The following is an 18676-nucleotide window of genomic DNA, read 5'->3' on the forward strand; positions in this document are numbered from 1 at the left end:
AAAAACAGAAGAATTTTGGCCACTTCTTTCAAGGAACTTATAATTGGAGATTTGGGTTAGATACATTTTCCACAAAAGCACAGGAAGTCATGTTTTTCTTATATTTTCCTTAAGATATTTTACTTACATTAAAAAGTCACATACAATCAATTTTCAAAAACTCTGCTCTCTTCAGGTAATCACAACTGATGCTAAGCTACAGCTAATCAAACCTATCACTGGCAGAGTACAAACAAGCATTAAACTTCAGCACACTTACAGAAACCCGTGTCCATGCAGGGCTCCAGTGAACGGATAAGCTGGACAGCAATTTGTATGTCTATAAACATATACATGTATCATAGTGTAGGCAAACTACTAATAATCTAGATCTTAAAAAAGAGTCTACAGCCAGCAGCAGTGGCTTATGTCTGTAATCCCAGCACTTTGGGAGGCCAAGGCGGACAGATCACTTGAGGTCAGGAGTTCGAGACCAGGCTGGCCAACATGGTGAAACCCCGTCTCTACTAAAAATACAAAAGTTAGCAGGGCGTGGTGGCGAGTGCCTGCAATCCCTGCTACTGGGGAGGCTGAGGCAGGACAATCACTTGAACCTGGGAGGCAGAAGTTGCAGTGAGCTGAGATGCTGCCACTGCACTCCAGCCTGGGCAACAAGAGCGAAACTCTGTCTCAAAAAAAAAAAAAAAAAGTCTAATTAATGCATCAACTTAATCTTCATTGTTCTTAAGTTTTTATAAGGAAAATGTCAAACATACACAAAAGCATGGTGTAGAATAATTAACAATTGGAATAGCACAATGAACCCCACTCAGCTTTAAGAATTATCATGAAGCAGCCAATCTTTTGTCTCTGTCACGCTGCCTCGTAGATTTGAAAACGACTCCCTCACATCAGACCATCTCATAAGACCACAGCCACTACTGACCTCCTCAAGGGCTGCAAATCAACATGGGGCATGCTGCACACAGATGGCAGTACCAACATCTAACCAGACCCCTCAAAAGTGACAGGCACAAACTATGATGTGTGGTGCCCAAGTAAGACAGTTTCAAGGAGTGATAACCTTTTTGAAAAAGAATGAGTTCTCCATGCTTAAAACTCTGCTAAACAGGGAAGGCTCTATTACACATAAATAAATTCCAGCGAATAAAATTTCCGTTCCCTTGTTTTTTCTTTCTTCTCACAAATAATGTTAACTTTTAGATGTAATTTTCTTATTCCTCATACATTTTTCAATCATTATACATCAGTACTTCTCTACAAAAATCTGACTTGGGCCAGGTGCAGTGGTTCACGCCTGTAATCCCAGCACTTTGGGAGGCTGAGGCAGGTGGATTACCTGCGGTCTGGAGTTTGAGACCAGCCTGGCCAACACGGTGAAACCCCGTCTCTAGTAAAAACATAAAAATTAGCTGGGTGTGGTGGCATGTGCCTGTAATCCCAGCTATTCGGGAAGCTGAGGCAGGAGAATCGCTTGAACCTGGGAGGCGGAGGTTGTAGTAAGCCGAGATCGCGTCATTGCACTCCAGCCTGGGTGACAAGAGCGAAACACCGTCACACACACACACACACACAATCTAATTTGAAGTTTCTTTTTTTTTTTTTGAGACGGAGTCTCGCTGTTGCCCAGGCTGGAGTGCAGTGGTGCGATTTTGGCTCACTGCAGGCTCTGCCCCCTGGGGTTCACACCATTCTCCTGCCTTAGCCTCCCGAGTAGCTGGGACTACAGGTGCCCGCCACCTCGCCTGGCTAGTTTTTTGTATTTTTAGTAGAGACGGGGTTTCACCGTGTTAGCCAGGATGGTCTCGATCTCCTGACCTTGTGATCCGCCCTCCTTGGCCTCCCAAAGTGCTGGGATTACATACGTGAGCCACTGGGCTCAGCCTGAAGTTTCTTTTCTGACAGAAATAGGAAGGAAATTTAGACAGAAGTACAAGCTTTAGCAGAAAAATTGTTTTTCAACCCCAGTAGTCAGTCTAATAAACCTTATTTTAATTGGCAAATTAAAAGAAATGAACTCTAAAACACTTTCCAGTAAGTTTCACATAATACAGATGAGTAGAGGAAATTCTGGCTTGCAAAAATAACCTGAGATTTGAGAAGATGAAAGCTGAATGGGAAATGGGACTTAAAACACTGATAGAAATAGTTAAAACACCTACCTTGTTGCTGCCTAGACTGTATGATGGAATGAGATCTTGTCGGCTTCCAGACAACTGAAGAAGAAAGAAAGGGGGGTTAGTTATTTATGCATCAGAGCATAAACGTGGTCTAGGCAACGCCAGTCTTTGCCAACCCAGTCAACCGAACGTCAAAGTTGGGTGGCAGCAGAGAGGTTGTCATGACGAAGGCTGCACACTAGTGGTCTTTGGGACATTACAAACATTGAATTGGTTATGAACAATTTTCAGATGAGAGATTTCTATAAGATCTGGATATTCAGTTCACACTGAGGTCACAACCGGCTGGACCTGAACAAGAGATGTCGCGTTGGGTGAGCCCTTCTGTGTGAAAGATACCAGGTTACTTGTTATCTAACCATGGCCTGAGCTTATGATTCCTTTCTCTTGGTATCTGTAGCAACTGTAAATAAACTCACAAACTATTTAAACTATCAGATCCCAAACACTGAATCTCTGCATATGTCAGTGTATTTTAATATATCATTTTCTGAATAAATGAGACGTTATCCGCCTTGAGTTAAAGTGATCTTCCTAAATGTCTGAGATGGTTGGTGGCATCCAGCGTGAAACTCCTCCTATCACTCTCTCTTCTCTCTCAGACACTAAGGCCAAGGTCAGCTGCCCTTTCTCACAATGCTTGTGCTGTAACTTCTCTTGGTGTGAAGTTAGGAGGAAAGTATCATTTTTCATATCCACATCTTCATCAAAAATGAGGAAAAGAGTAATCAAGGGGCCAAGAGCCTATTTCTTTGTGAAGGATTATTCCCATGTTCAATATGCACATAAATTATATATAGGTTTTTAAAAACAACAATAAACTGAAGCCATTGTTATGAAACAACCCCATGTATCTGACGCATGGACACCACCCTGGCTGTCTTGTGAACAAATGGTTTGTGAACCTGGTCCAGACTCCTCCTCAACTTAAAAATCATCTAAGCCCAGAAAATGGCATTGGCTTGCCATAGGCCCCTGGCTAGTTTGGGTTTAGTTCCACAAACATTCACTGAACACCTCAGTCTATGCTAGGCAGTGGTGATCGGAAGATAAGAAACACCTGAAAGGTATTTAACTGCTACTTCCCCTATAATATTAGTAGGAACAGGGGCAGAGGTGCACAGACCCAGTTGGGTGGAGACCAGGGGCCCTGACATCGGTCCTGGCAAAGGAAGGGTTTCGGAGATGGGGTTTGACGGGTGGAGAAGAGTTACCCAAGAAAAGAGGAGAGGAGAGAAGTCCCAGGCACAGCACAGAGCTTGGTTCCACACACTCACTCTGTTCACATTTGGAGAACTGATACTCCTCCTGCTCAACTTTCCTTTTCCTGTTAACTGTTCCTTCACCGCAACTTCCTGTGAATCAGAAAACATACAGAGGAAAAAGACATGTAAGAGACACACTGCAAAAGCAACACCATGTACAGCAGACTTGCAACGCCCATCTATACAGACATTCCTAGCTATTTAAACAATGCTGTTACGTGATTATTACGTACTGCATGCCTGTATCAAAACAGCACATGAGCTCCATAAATACATACATCTACTATGTACCCATAAACAGATTTTTAAAATTAAATAAAGGCTGTTACTTTGTAAGACAGAATGACCCAATTACAATCACTCTGGATTATTCAAAGTTCATTAGAGTGAACTCTTCAAATGTTAGGTGCAACAACACTGTGAATTACAGAGTCAAACACAGACTCAGCCTGCATCAGGGCCTCTGCTGCCCGCCCTATCCATGCGGTTGGCTAACCTGGCGCAGACGATCTAAAGTCAGGAGGTTTTCTACAGCCAGCACGCTCCTGAGGTACTTTTCAATATAAGCCTCCGAGTCAGCAGAAGCTGGGTTTTCAACATTGGCTGCCATTCTTGCTAATGCTTCCCGTTCCTCCACTCCCTGGGCATCCTGAGCAGTGGAAAGTTATACATTATAAAAGCTTCTTGATGTACACACACACACACGTACACGCGTGCACACACAGACACACAGAATGTATTCCAAAATTCCATTTTAAAGTCAGCTTTGGAACGCCAAAGCATTTTTCCAAGGAAATAATGAAAAGGTGATTAGGTGACTAGGTCCACTTGAAAGGCTGGTTAATTTAAACACAGCACAGCTGAAACACAGCGCATTCTCAACAAAACTGTTCTCTACTACATTCCCACTACAAAAAACCCATGACTGGTTAGAAAGGATTTTGTCGACTAGCCAGAAATGTAACCACCGTAAAAACAATTCAGGAACATTACCCCCGCCCTGGAACTCCTGAGGGACAGAGAAAGGGAAGAGGGGCTGGGGTGACTGCTACACAGCGTAGGAATCAAACTGCCTCCCAGGGAGGAGGCCCGGAAGGGAGAAGATAGTGGACATAGGGTTTCAGCGCCTGCCACCAAGCAGCCCAGGGTAGCTGACATATTCAGAACATGGCAGCTTCTAGAATTGGTTCAATCTTCTGCTCGAGTGGCAGTGGCCAAAGGCCTGGAGCCGACCAAGGAGAGGTTATCTAGGTAAGTTCTCCTACACTGAGCTTTCTGGTATAGCCCATCCCCAATCCTGGGATGTGAGCTGGCTGTGCATACAAATGGGAGGTGCACAGTCAGAAAGAGGCTTTATTAATGTATTTAGTTATTTCAAGCAAAGTGGGCTCTTAACAAATTACTGTTCTCAGGAAAAATCAGATACTTTATTCACTTGTAAATTTCTTATAATAATGCCAAAACTACAAAATGTATAACCATATGCCACTGCATCTTAAATGCCATCAACTGTAAGACAAAATATTTTAAACAAGATTGAGGGGAAACAAACTCTGTTAATTTTAAGATACCATCAATTATAAGACACATTCTACTTCAAAGATACTTTTAAAAATTTAAATGAGTCTTAGAACAGATAAAATGTGGGAGGATTTGTAAGACAGCTTAAGTTCACAAAAACTTTTGTCTCGTACAGTAATTCATCTGAGCCTTGTAATAACCATGAAAAGAAGGAATCATCCTCATTTCCTAGATGACAAGAGGAAGACCACACAATTAGCAAGAGTCAAAACTAGAACTTAGGTCTCCCGTCTCCTGCTAGGGTATTCTTTTCACCCCAACACAGAATACTTTCAGGGTCTGGAGGGAACAGATATTATCCTAATTTTACAAGGAGAAAGAAATTGTCTCTGGCCTGGGCCACTTCTTTTGGCCATGATGCCCTAATGGCTTCTGTGATACAGAACCCAAGCAACTTTTGGGGCTTTTTCATGATGAAACTTGCCTATTAAGGCATCTTTTTATTTTGTTTTTAGGTCTAGTCTTTACACAATCAGCTTTATGTTTCATTTTGCCTTTATCATCAGGATTTAATAATGTGGAAACAATGTTTGCCAGCTTGGATGTTTAGCCAACTAACAGCAAATTCACATGAGGTTATGTTTATCTTCAAGCTGATCCCCCCATATTTCTTTCCTTTTAAAACCCTATCACCTGGAGAATAAAAGCACTTTTTTTAAAAGGCATAAGAAACTAAGTGGGAGAGAAGGAAAAGGGAGGGGAAATGGAGAGAGAAAAGGAAGAAATGAAAGCAGTTTCCTATAGCCATCACCGTTTCTCAACTGCATTCAAGCGATTTACAGAGACAAGATCTGAAACAACTGGAAAATATAGAAAATGTTTAGATACACAGAGTAAACAGTAAGTCTCTAGCTAGACATAGATGTATACTTGTTTTAAATCTTACAAACAAGAGTGAATGAAGCACACAGAGCAATCTATTACAGGCCCAAGACCGTGCAACGACTAACTCTGCAAACAGGCTTAATTTTTAAATGTTCTGCAAACTCCAAATTAAATAATTAGATGGTTAATATTTACTATGCAAGTCTAACACTTCAAAGATCCAGGAAAGAACTAGTTACTATCCAACATGACTTGAGAGGCAAAAGCATTTTGCAACACAAGATATCTAAAAGAAAGCCTAAGTACCATGTAATATTTTTCTTTTCCAAAAGCTCATCTCCGGCCAGGCATAGTGGCTCACGCCTGTAATCCCAGCACGGGCGGATCACGAGGTTAGGAGACTGAGAGCATCCTGGCCAACGTGGTGAAATCCCGTCTCTACTTAAAATACAAAAATTAGCTGGGCATGGTGGCATGTGCCTGTAATCCCAGCTACTAGGGAGGCTGAGGCAGGACAATCACTTGAACCCGGGAGTCGGAGGTTGCAGTGAGCCAAGATCACACCACTGCACTCCAACCTGGTGACACAGCGAGACTCAGTCTCAAAAAAAAAAAAAAAAAAAGCTGATTTCTGTATTAAAATATATACTGTTCACCTATTGTTCAAATACTCAACAGTGTCAATGGGCAAATCCTAAGCCCTGAAATAACGGGAACTGGTGCTGGTGTTGATGGCATGGTATGAGGGGCGTCTTCTGATGTCTCACACCCCCACTTCTCCAACCCCGAGGAAGTGAAATCTCCACCCCCTTGCCCACATCCCCTGTTTGAGGGTGAGGGTGGGAGAAGGAATTTTCTCTTTTCACAGAGTCCTTCCCTTAGGACCCTCACTTCTCATGGCCCTGCAAGGGATGCCCCATTTCCCAGCTGTGCTGGCACCTGGGTGAATGAATACATGTCTAATTCACGAATCACCTATCAGGAAGTACAGATAAGCCACATCTTCCATCAAGCTTGTACCAGGGATAAATTTAAGCTCTGCTTCTCTGAATCCTCTGAATATCTCAATTAGTTCAGAAAGAGAAATAATAATAGTACTAATAAAATAATCATAGTAACAACGATAGTAGCAATAACATATTCTCTAGCACACGCACAACAATTGGTACACATTGTCTCATTTGATCCTTAAAAACACTTTGTGCAAAGATATTACTAACCCTATTTGACAAGAAAAAAAAATATGGGCTCAGAGTAATTTACGCAAGTTCACTCTGCTAATAAGTGACAGAAACAAGATTTCTGTTTGACTTCAGGATCCAACTGGAATCTCTATGCTACGCTGCCTCCCTTCCTGGGTACAATATGTTTCTCTTCTGTCATCTTCTGTGTAAGAAGGTGTTGATTTGCTTTTCAAAAGAAAGTTCTTCAACAAAATACTAAAACTAGAACTTTTAAAGCCACAAGTACATTTTACTATGAATTGATATTAGAAAATTCCTCTAAAAATCTATAGCTTCCCTAAACATACACTTTCACTTCATATGTATGTCATGGGTAGGTCACTTTTCAGGGAGTTGGCTCTTTTTAAGTGTTTATTTTTAGTAAATTTAAATTGTATATCCTTCACCTCTGGAATATTGGAGACAATTTCAAAAGTCACTCCACAGCCAGGAATAGAACTTCGATGAGACATCTTTTTTAGGAGACTCTGTGCAAAACCCTAGAGAAAAACAAAATAGAAGATATGGTTTCCCACCTGAAAAACTGAGTTTACATTAACAAAAGACAGCATGGAAAATACTGGTTCATTCTAACCAAAAGAAAACAGAGCAGGTTTCCAACATAAGCAAGTGAAATCACCAAGTACGGTTTCTTCATCGTTGTCCTATGGTACGAAACCAACTTATGAGATGCCCACCATGTATGACAGGTCTTACACCCAACATAGGAAAAGTATACACCACCAAGTCTGTAAACTGGCAGTAGGCATCTGGATGAACGGTGCTTCAATGCTACAGAAATATAAGCTTGTTGACTTCCACACAATAAAATGACCTTCTAACTAAGATGGAAGCAACAACTGGTGATGCTTACGCTTTTTTTCTCCCTAGCACGATGGACATCTGGTACCATGAATATTGACAAGTCCAGGCATTAAATTCTTGACCAAAGCAAGATCGTTATGAGGAATGATTTAAGAGTGCACGGTCATTGTTTATGCTGACTGCGCTCTTTGCACAGTTAGGAATTGAACTGTTGAATTAATGCAGAGATGACTCATTTCAAGATGCTGTTAAGACTGAACACCCTGCAGAGGTTGAAGAGAGCAGGGATGAGAGCAGAATACCATCAGGGAACAAAGGTAAAGGGGAGAGCACATGAAATGGGCACCGAGCTTTCTCCCCATGCAAAAGGAATGGCAGAAACATGTGAAGCCCCCAAGAAAAGAGCAAAGCCAAGCTATTTGGTCTTAGGCATACATCATTTCACAAACCTACCTAATGATAATTTATTTCATATTCAATGATCTTTACATTTTTAAAAGAATATAGCATCTCAGAATGCAGAGAGACCATTTATGTCATTACTTCTCTCCCTTAACTTTAGCCTTGCAGTGCTGAGCCAAGGCTAATTACACAAGTCAAGGTATAGAGATCACTGTCCTTAGGGGTGGTGAAAGGAGATGTAGATGCCACTATTATCGTACCTTTTGGTTTTCCATTTGTATGGAATTAGTGAAGGTGACGTGTGTGTATTAGGGTCATGTGGAAGGTCCTATTCTTGTTATAAAGAAGAGAGCCTTCCACATGACCATTCTTAGGAATGAAATATCTGAAATTGAGAGAGAAAATGGCATGCCTTAAAAATACTTCCACATCATTTCAACCAGGAAAAAGAAAAATATGGCAACCTATTGTCCCTACAATAGAAACAAAAGCCAAGCGACATGCGGCGACTATACAATGTACCTTTTCTGTCAAGGACCCTGTAGGGCCGGTGGTTGTGCCAGGTCAGTCCCAGGGCCTGGCAACCAGGATGTCTAATTCCGAAATGGAAAATCGCTCTTCAAAATGCTCCTCATGAGCAGTGTGTCTTTTTCAAACCCTCACAGACTCATGAGAAAAGGAAGACAGAGAGAGTGAATGGGAGCATACCATATACATCTATAGCTAACCCCGTGACCTGGATTTTATTGATGTTGGATTGCCAAGCAAAAGAGCTGCAATTTTAACGGCATTACCGCCAGTCTTCATTTCAAAGATTGATATCAGTGTGACATTTAGAACTAAAGATTAATTTTTAGGGGTGGAGATTACATCTAGGAGTCTGTCAACCATGACTGTGCTCTTTTAAATGAAAAGATTTTCATCTGTACTGGTTTTAGTCAGTGTATTGAGAATGCCTCAAAAAAGGGAGATAAGACAGTTAAAAAGGATCCCCAGACGCAATCTCCCAAATCTTTATATTTGCAAAACCAGTAACAAAAAGAATTTTTTTTTTTTTTTTTTGAGACAGAGTTTCACTCTTGTTGCCCAGGCTGGAGTGCAATGGTGCAATCTTGGCTCACCGCAACCTCCGCCTCCCGGGTTTAAGCAATTCTCTTGCCTCAGCCTCCTGAGTAGCTGAGATTGCAGGCACCCACCACCACACCCAGCTAATTTTGTAGTTTTAGTAGAGACAGGGTTTCTCCATGTTGGTCAGGCTGGTCTCAAACTCCCGACCTCAGGTGAGCCACCTGCCTCGGCCTCCCAAAGTGTTGGGATTACAGGCATGAGCCACCACACCTGGCCTTAAATTCTTACCTAGAAGTTTTGTACTAAACCCCTTCATATGGCACATGGACCTTCATAATCCAGCCGCAACTATGTGAGAGCCATGCTCCTTGGCACGGGCAGGACCCCCAGTACATGGAGCTCCTCGCGGTCCCCGATCCTGCCCCGTCCTGCCCTGCCCTCCCTACTCTCTCTGCATGTGTATTTCCTCCTGTCCACGGAACTGCATCTCCTCCTGCTAGGCCTGGCCAATGCCCCTCCTCTCTAAGTCCCAGTTCAAACGCTGCCCTCCTCTCTGAAGCGCCCCCACCACCCCGACTCCCTGGGGCTGAATTCTTCCTTCTCTTACCTGCATTCTCACCACAAGTGATGAGGACCTGCACCACGTGCTCAGCTCAGGCCGAGAGCAGTTGCCTGTTACGTATCTACCTACACAAATCAACTTGGCTCTTTAAGGACACAGACTTCTTTTTTGTTTGTTTTTTGAGATGCATCGCCCAGACTGGACACAAACTCCTAGGCTCAAGTAATCCTGCTGCCTCAGCCTCCTGAGTTACTGGGAGAGCAGGCGTGCGCCACTGCACTGGGCTCATTTCTTATTCACCTTTTTATCCCAAAGCCAAATATACAAATCAAAGACTGCAAGAGGTAAAAGGTCTGGAACGCACCCTGGCAGCATGGCGAGACCCCGTCTCCATAAGGAATACAAAAAATTAGCCGGATGTGGTGGCACACGTCTGTGGTCCCAGCTACCAGGGAGACTGAGGTGGAAGGATCACCTGAGCCCAGGAGACGATGGCTGCAGTGAGCTATGATCGCATCACTGTACTCCAGCCTGAGCAACAGAGCAAGACTCTATCTTAAAAAAAAAAGTCTGGAAAGAGCAGAGTAAGAGGGAAACTCCTCATTTGACAGGGCCCAGATGAAAAGGCAACAACCAAACCACAGACCTTGCCCTTGACAGGGTTGTGTGGTACCCAAAAGAATAACCATGATTTGTGAATCTGCCCTAAGAAAGATTCAGTGTAAGAATACTGTCCAGGAGCAAGTGACACATCTGAGGCTTGAAGCAAGCATGGGTACAGGACAGCAGCAGTCACCTGGAAAAGAAAAGCTCAGTGCTTCCGGGAGCCTGTTTGGACAGAAGGTTAACAGCAAGCACTGCACGGCCCTACCCTCAGGTCGCAACTGTGGTTAGAGTCGTTTCTTCCACTGAAGACTAACCTGGCGGCCGTGAACATTGACACAGATTCTCTTGCGTAACACCAGTTGCATGTCAGCAGGGTGGCTGAGCTGGACCGTCACGCGCACGATCAGGAACAACCGCTCGTCCGCGGGCGTGCCCCTGCTGAGCTGAGGGCAGCCATGCACCGCGGAGTCCCAGGAGGCTTCTGCTTTCACCTGCAGAGAAGACAGAGAGGAAACAGGTTTCTCTCTTCTCCAGAAACATGAAAACTCTTTCAAGGAAACCACCTTGGCTCAGGCTGAAGGGCACATGCCAGTCACCAGCAAAGTTCTACTATGACAGCTGCCCTGAAAAGACAATGGAGTGTGACAGTGTGGCCACAATCACCTTAGCCTGAAAAGTATAGAGCATGATGATCCTGGCTGGCTTACTTTTAAAATTTGTATTAAAAAATGCTCAAATGTCAAGAAAAGTTGCAAAAATTCAGTCGAGTGATTTGTACCCCTTTCATCACGACGCACCAACTGCTACCATTTGGCCACTTTTGCTTCTCTTTCTCACAACTCACACACACACATTATTACTTTTGCTAAACCACTTTCAAGTAAGTTGAAAGTAATATCTAGGAAATTTAACAGGAATACACTATTATTTAATATAAAATCCATATTCAAATTTTTCAATTTCCCCATCCCGGAACCACACACTGCCTTTAGTTGTCACGTTTCTCTAGTCTACTCTAATCTGCAATGGCTCCTTGGCCCTTCCTTGTCACGCTTGACCCTGCTGAACTGGAAGGGTGCCGGCCCACTATTCTACAGAATGCATAGCCGCTGTGTGTGTCGGACTGACTCCTCAGTGTTAAGACTCAAGTTTCGCTTCTTAGGGACACTATTAAGTAATAATGCGTCCTCAAATATCACATATCAGCTTTCCTTCCTGAATATATTTCATAATTTTTCAAACATACTCAAAATTAGAAAATAAACTCCCGTGAGATACCCATCACTCAGATTCAACCATGAAAATCAAGATGTCACCACACTGCTTTCACCTATTCTTTTCCTTTTTAATAAATCCTGGCCAGGCGCGGTGGCTCATGTCTGTCATCCCAGCACTTTGGGAAGCCAAGGCAAGTAGATCACTTGAGGTCAGGAGTTTGAGACCAGCCTGACCAACATGGTGAAACCCCATCTCTACTAAAAATACAAAAATTAGCCAGGTGTGAAGGCATGTGCCTGTACTCACAGCTACTTGGGAGATTGAGGCAAGAGGATCACTTGAACCCAGGAGGCAGAGATTGCAGTGAGCTGAGATCGCACCATTGCACTCCAGCCTGGGCAACAGAGCAAGACTCCATCTCAATAAAAAAAAAATTAAAAAGTCCTTACAAAATGATTTCAAAGCAAATCCCAGCCAGGTGCAGTGGCTCACCCCCGTAATCCCAGCACTTTGGGAGGCCAAGGCAGGCGATCACTTCCGGTCAGGAGTTGAAGACCAGCTTGGCCAACATGGTGAAACCCCATCTCTACTAAAAAAAAAAAAAAAAAAAAAAAAAATTAGCCAGGCATGGTGGCGCACACTTATAATCCCAGCTGCTCGGGAGGCTGAGGCAGGAGAATCACTTGAACCCGGGAGGCAGAGGCTGCAGTGAGCCAAGATCCTGCCATTGTACTCCAGCCTGGGTGACAGAGCAAGACTCCATCTAAAAACAAAAACAAAACAAAAAAATCCCAAAGTAAATCCCAAACCTGGTGCCATTTTACCTCCACGCACTTCCGCAGCCCCTGCTTCCATCTCTCACTGGTTGAGGAACAGAGAGAGCCTCAAGCTCCCGACCGCTGCTGATCTGAACTGCTCACACAAGCTCAGTACAAGTTACCAGGAAAGGAAGGAAAAGGTGAATGGATGTAATATGATGTTCAAGCTCCATTCTTCTGGAAGTCATGATGAAAGGTTTTGCTTTATGTATTTTGAGAAATGTAAAGTACTGGCATGATTGCCTTATTGTTTCAAAAAGCTCGAGGAGAGGTTAAGGAAACCACTTTTCATCTGATCGCCCCAAGTTACGCTTTCCTTACCTCCCCATCATGCTGCTTCACAATCTGCAATTCAAAGAACTCCTCTTCTTCTTCCCCAGTCAAGGTCGCATCCCATCCACCAGCTTCTGGGTCATCAAGATTATCCTGAGAGCTGAAATCATCAGCTAAAAGCAAAGAAGTTCCATTAAATACTGAGATCATTTTCAAGGATAACCCCTACCAGCTAAATTTCAATGTGATTATTACAATTCTTCTGCTTCAAATTTCATTTGCTTTTTGCTCTGAAATCTTACATGACACTGAAGATGACCACTTAAAAGTTCACAGATCTTCAAGATAAGAAAGTGCCTCAAAAAATGATCTCATCCAATCTGCTACACTTATGCCTTATTTTATAGGGAAGGCAAATGAAACCAAGATACCTAAGAGGTTACCCAAGGTCATCTCATCAATGTCAGTGACCGGGTTACAACACAAATTCCATACCATTTAGTGCACTGAAGGGTCAGAAACGAGCAAGGGTGATTCCAGGCACCTGACAGCAACATTCACCAGAAGGTTCCACTGGCTGCATGGGCTGGAAATGGAAGGACTGCACCATGGTTCCCTGGTTCCTCAGGCCCGAGCCTGGCCCTCCCCACTCCCCTTCACCTGGAGCTCGTGGGCAGACATCCAAAGTTCCTTTTCTAGGAGGTGGGCATGGGGGGACCGAGAACATGTACCATGCTGACCAAAGTCCTGATGATCCCCTCAAATGCCCAGACTAACACGTCTTCCTTAAGCTTATTGTCTTTCACTTTCTTATGCATATCCCTGCCTGCACCCAAATACAAGCACCTCACCTACGTAGGAAGCCTAACAGAAGAACAGGCCAGAATCACCCTCAGGCGCCAAGTTCAGAACACCACAGCAGGATAAGGACTTGTGGCAAACATTTAAAAACAAACACCTTCCACCCCATCAAGCAAACAGACAGTGGCTGTATTATTCGGTATTATTCTCTAACTCTATGCATAGAAAAACCTTCCATTTAAATAAGCTAAGTGGCAGGAGATCCTAAATGCCTCAGAGATTGCATCTCGCTGTCAGCTAGGTGGAAGAAAACCACGGAGGACATCCACACTCATCTATTAAGGAGAGTTAATGTTAATACATAGTTCTGCAGATGTGTTAGGAATTTAACTGCTGACTTCTAACTTATTTTTAGATCCTTAATCTACTCTTCCATTTTCTATTTTCCCTCCTACAGGCAGAACTCCTAGCGGCAGAGTATATGTAAAACGTATCCAGGCCCAAAATGTTTTACATGGTGGTGAGTGGGAAACAGAAAAATGACAGTTTTTTTTTTTTTAAACAGGTAATACAGGGATGAATGGCACAAGAACTCATAGAAAAAGTGAGATATTTATTAGATAATGCTAAGAAAACACCACAAGAAGGAAACATGCTTCATAAGTATCGCTAGTTATTTGTCCTTTCCAGAGAGAAGTCTTTCCCCAAGAATTAAAGAAGAAGCCGGGTGCAGTGGCTCACGCCTGTAATCCCAGCACTTTGGAAGGCCGAAGGAGGTGGATCACGAGGTCAGGAGATCAAGACCATCCTGGCTAACATGGTGAAACCCCGTCTCTACTAAAAATACAAAAAATTAGCCGGGCGTGGTGGCACAAGCCTGTAGTCCCAGCTACTCAGGAAGCTGAGGCAGGAGAACCGCTTGAACCAGGGAGGTGGAGGTTGCAGTGAGCCGAGATCACACCACTGCACTCCAGCCTGGGTGACAGATCAAGACTCTGTCTCAAAAAATAAATAAATAAATAAATAAATTAGAAAATATTTTTAGTGCAGAAAAACACTGCTACCATCCTAACACCGGGAGAGCAGAGCATCCACATGGCACCGTGAGCTGCAGGGATGAGAGGTGAGGAGTATGGTGAAGCACGCCTATTACTGTCATAAACATGAGACTGACACACAAATCAGTCCGTCTGCAACCAGGAGACATGGACACACGTCAAACTGGCTCTAGCCTTAGGGGGACAGAATTGCCTCACGATGCACTTGGTTGGAATCTACATGTTATGTAGGCACTAAATTTTCAGAGGTAAGCCTTCAGAAAACACCTCCTAACTTACCATTTAAGTCCAGGAATATAACAGGAATGTGTGTCTCCATCCCAGGTACTGGGGTCCTAAAACGGGAAGAACAAATGGCATCTGCCTCAGGTTACTTTCTCAGTGGCATGCACGTAGGAACACAGCCTTAATGGCATTCAGGGCTGTTACAGGGCAAAGCAGTAATAACCCTGGCCCTGATTTTACTCTAATCCAGAATCAGAGAGGCCACAAAGCCTCCACTGTAGCTGCTGCTTCATACCCTGACATTTGAACTTAGCCTTATAAGACACTACCTGTTTGTAGTGAAGTTCTCTTGTTTAAACCTACTTTCTTATAAAATGATATACTTAAGGGCTTCCTCTGGCTAAATTTACTATTTTTAATTTCTATAACGTAGCACAGAACATTTGCTGACAGTACAGTTTAAGCCAGCACCAAAACCAAAATCGCGTGGAGATGCAATTTTCTTATGACCGAACAGTCTTCTAAGGGAATGACCCAAGTAATTAACATATTAACTATTTTCTTAATGCTAAGTGCAGTGGTATTAAATATTGATTTAAGTTCTCAGAAATCTTAATGACTTTGGCCAATAACAACATTATTTAATAAAACAGTTTTAGGCCATAGTTATTCAACTCATGAAAATAATTTAACAGTTCCTTTAATTTAAACAACATTTCCCCCCATGCTATTGACTCTTCCATTAACCGTAGCACACGCAAAATTCAAGCTAAAAGCAAGTGGCTTGGTGAGCGTTCAGACCTCACAAGACGCACCACAGGGTTCATACCATTCTGCTGGGGCCCCTGGAATACCACTGCCAGCAGAGGGGACCATCACCGCGTTCCTCTCCTCAGTTAGGGTCAACCGCATCTCCAGAAGCTGCGCTTCACGGTCAGCATCATCCTCTGTTTTATCTAGAACATCGAGAATGAGGATTCAATGACAAAACTTCACTTGCTATTTATCTTTTTGTCCTGAGTAAAGACTGGATTTGCCTATATTTCAATTATTAGCTCACAAGTGCTCCCCAGTGATAAAAACTAACCCACAGCTAGAGAGGTCAGATGGGCTCCTGCAGAGAGGCCATCTTCAGTTCCTGGGAGGCCTACAGAGGGACCGCACAGGAGTGACTGGTCCAGAGTCAGAGGACTCGAGCCCTTTGGATAAGAAAAGTTACCACCTTCCTTTATGTTATCTTTGACAAACCATGTATGCTTTGTGCACTGTATTTGCTCTTTCTTTGTAGGGGGTGGGAGGAAGCCCTCCACCAAGATACGACAGCTGGATAAAGGATATGACATAAACAAAGAGTAACACTCATCTGCTCCTGCCATCCCCATTACTGATGTGTTCATCTGGTTCTTAACTGATGTGGCTACAAAGGGAGAATAATTAATTATGCATTGATTTGCAGGGGAGAAAAATATTCTGTTTGTTTTTCCTACCACGTTTACTGACAAGCTTTTGCAATTGTTGATCCAAGTACTCCTGACGTTTTGTTAATGCATTTAGCCATTTTCTACGAAGTCTCTCTAAATCTCGATCCTGGAAGCAAGCAAGGAAAATCATATTCAATGTAATGTCAAGATAATCTATCTGAAACTGATGCTCTATCTTACCTTACTCTACTATGCCTTGGAAAGGTAAGGTAGTATACAATAATTTCTTTATTGCTACCACCAGTTGACTGCGCCCATCATTCAAAACAGCTATTTTCAGAATTTAAAGCATTATTTTCTAGAACAGAAAGGGCATTCTCAGGTATCCAGAACCAGTTTTATTTCTAATGGCTTGGGGGTAGAGCTTTAAGCACCTGCAACAAAAATCTTCTAAAAGGTCTCTTTGCTGGATAAAACCGATAAACAGGACTCAATAATCTTCCAATATGGCTGGGCGTGGTGGCTCACACTTGTAATCCCAGCACTTTGGGAGGCTGAGGCAGGTGAATCACTTGAGGACGGGAGTTTGAGGCCAGCCTGGCTAACACAGCGAAACCCTGTCTCTACTCAAAATATAAAAAATTGGCCAGGCGCAGTGGCTCACACCTGTAATGCCAGCACTTTGGGAGGTCAAGGCAGGCAGACAACCTGAGGTCAGGAGTTCGAGACCAGCCTCCCCAACATGGTGAAACCCCATCCCTACTAAAAATACAAAAATTAGCCAGGCGTGGTGGCGGGTACCTGTAATCCCAGCTACTTGGGAGCTGAGGCAGGAGAATCGCTTGAACCCGGGAGGCAGAGGTTGCAATGAGCCGAGACTGTGCCATGGCACTCCAGCCTGGGCAACAAGAACAAAACTCCATCCCCCCCCCAAAAAAAAAAATTAGCTGGGCATGGTGGTGTTCACCTTTCATGCCAACTACTTGGGAGGCTGAGGCAAGAGAATTACTTAAACCTGAGAGGCAGAGGTTGCAATGAGCCAAGATCACTCCACTGCACTATGGTCTGGGTGGTAGAGCAACTCTGTCTCCAAAAAACAAAACAAACAAAAAACCACTTTCAATTTATGTATCTTAGAATAATCAGAAGAATCAACTTTTGTAACTTCTGCTTTCTATATGTCAACACAGGCTCTTGAAGACAACATGTAAATGCTTCTCTCACTTGTTTTTATGCATTTTGTGGGGCAACAGGTAGGGGAAAGAGGGGATAGGGGTTGTCATCAACAGAATAACAACCTACCAGTCAACCCCTACATGAATATCAATCTTACCTCATTTCCTTTTCTAATAAGGTTACAAGACTGGGTAGGTCAGTGGAATGCTGCAGATATAGTGTGTCTGGACTTTACTAGGGCACTTAACCAAATAGCCTATGACATTGTTGTGGACAAGATGGAGAAACGTGCGATGCATCTACTTAAGTGAAATCACAGAGACTCAAATATCACATCCGAAGAACAGTGATTAATGTCAGCTTGAAAAAAGTCTCTATTGTTGTGCCATAGGACTCTGTATTTAACCCTATCTGATACAGTGTTTTTATCAGTGACTTATAGGAAAGCAGACATTTCTATCAAATTAGAATGATGCAAAACCAGGAAAGTGACTACACGGATGACATAATCAGGCTCCAAAGAGCCCTGACAGTCCTGAACGATGACTAACAGATGAAACTGCACAGACAGAAACAAAGTCTTGCAGGAGGTTAGGAAAATAAAACAAAGGAAAAAAAAAAAGATTCCAAATGCTGTATGAGTCCAGGAAGTAGGGAAGAAAGATCTAGCTTAAAAAATGCAAAATTCAGTCGGGCGCGGTGGCTCATGCCTGTAATCCCAACACTTTGGGAAGCCTAGGCGGGTGGATCACAAGGTCAGGAATTCGGGACCAGCCGGGCCAACATTGTGAAACCCTGTCTCTAGTAAAGATACAAAAAATTAGCTGGGCATGGTAGCGTGCACCTGTAATCCCAGCTACTTGGGAGGCTGGGGCAGGAGGGAAGTTGCAGTGAGCCGAGATGGCGCTATTGCACTCCAGCCTGGGCAACAGGGTGAGACTCTGTCACAAAAAAAAAAAAAAAAAAAAAAAAATGCAAAACACCTAGTGTTGACTAAAGCTCAGAATGAGACAACTATAATAGGGGGAACGAGTGGGGACTCACTCAGGAGAGAAAATGTCCAGGGAAGAGGATCCAGAGAAACGGATCTTCAGGGAGCCTGGCTGGGGAGCTCCAGGTTTGGAAAAGGATCTCAGTCACGAATGATTT

At 43.3% G+C, this 18676-nt stretch overlaps 1 protein-coding gene across 5 annotated transcripts in view; it reads right to left on the bottom strand.

Moving 5' to 3' along the window:
• KIF13B (kinesin family member 13B) overlaps nucleotides 1-18676 on the bottom strand; it is a 194405-nt gene that overhangs the window by 38603 nt on the left and 137126 nt on the right. For 3 of the 5 annotated variants that reach the window (XM_034965909.3, XM_034965907.3, XM_034965910.3), the window contains exons 27-35: nucleotides 16418-16517; nucleotides 15760-15886; nucleotides 14985-15040; nucleotides 12895-13019; nucleotides 10852-11028; nucleotides 7482-7574; nucleotides 3942-4094; nucleotides 3395-3535; nucleotides 2163-2216 (exon numbers count right to left, since the gene is read on the bottom strand). In XM_034965909.3, coding sequence (XP_034821800.1) covers nucleotides 2163-2216; nucleotides 3395-3535; nucleotides 3942-4094; nucleotides 7482-7574; nucleotides 10852-11028; nucleotides 12895-13019; nucleotides 14985-15040; nucleotides 15760-15886; nucleotides 16418-16517 — 1026 coding nt within the window. The remainder of the gene's footprint in view (nucleotides 1-2162; nucleotides 2217-3394; nucleotides 3536-3941; nucleotides 4095-7481; nucleotides 7575-10851; nucleotides 11029-12894; nucleotides 13020-14984; nucleotides 15041-15759; nucleotides 15887-16417; nucleotides 16518-18676) is intronic. The other 2 variants (XM_063606685.1, XM_034965908.3) reach the window with 1 other exon arrangement.

Source organism: Pan paniscus, chromosome 7 (genome assembly GCF_029289425.2).
Source record: "Pan paniscus chromosome 7, NHGRI_mPanPan1-v2.0_pri, whole genome shotgun sequence".
NCBI classification, from domain to species: domain Eukaryota; kingdom Metazoa; phylum Chordata; class Mammalia; order Primates; family Hominidae; genus Pan; species Pan paniscus.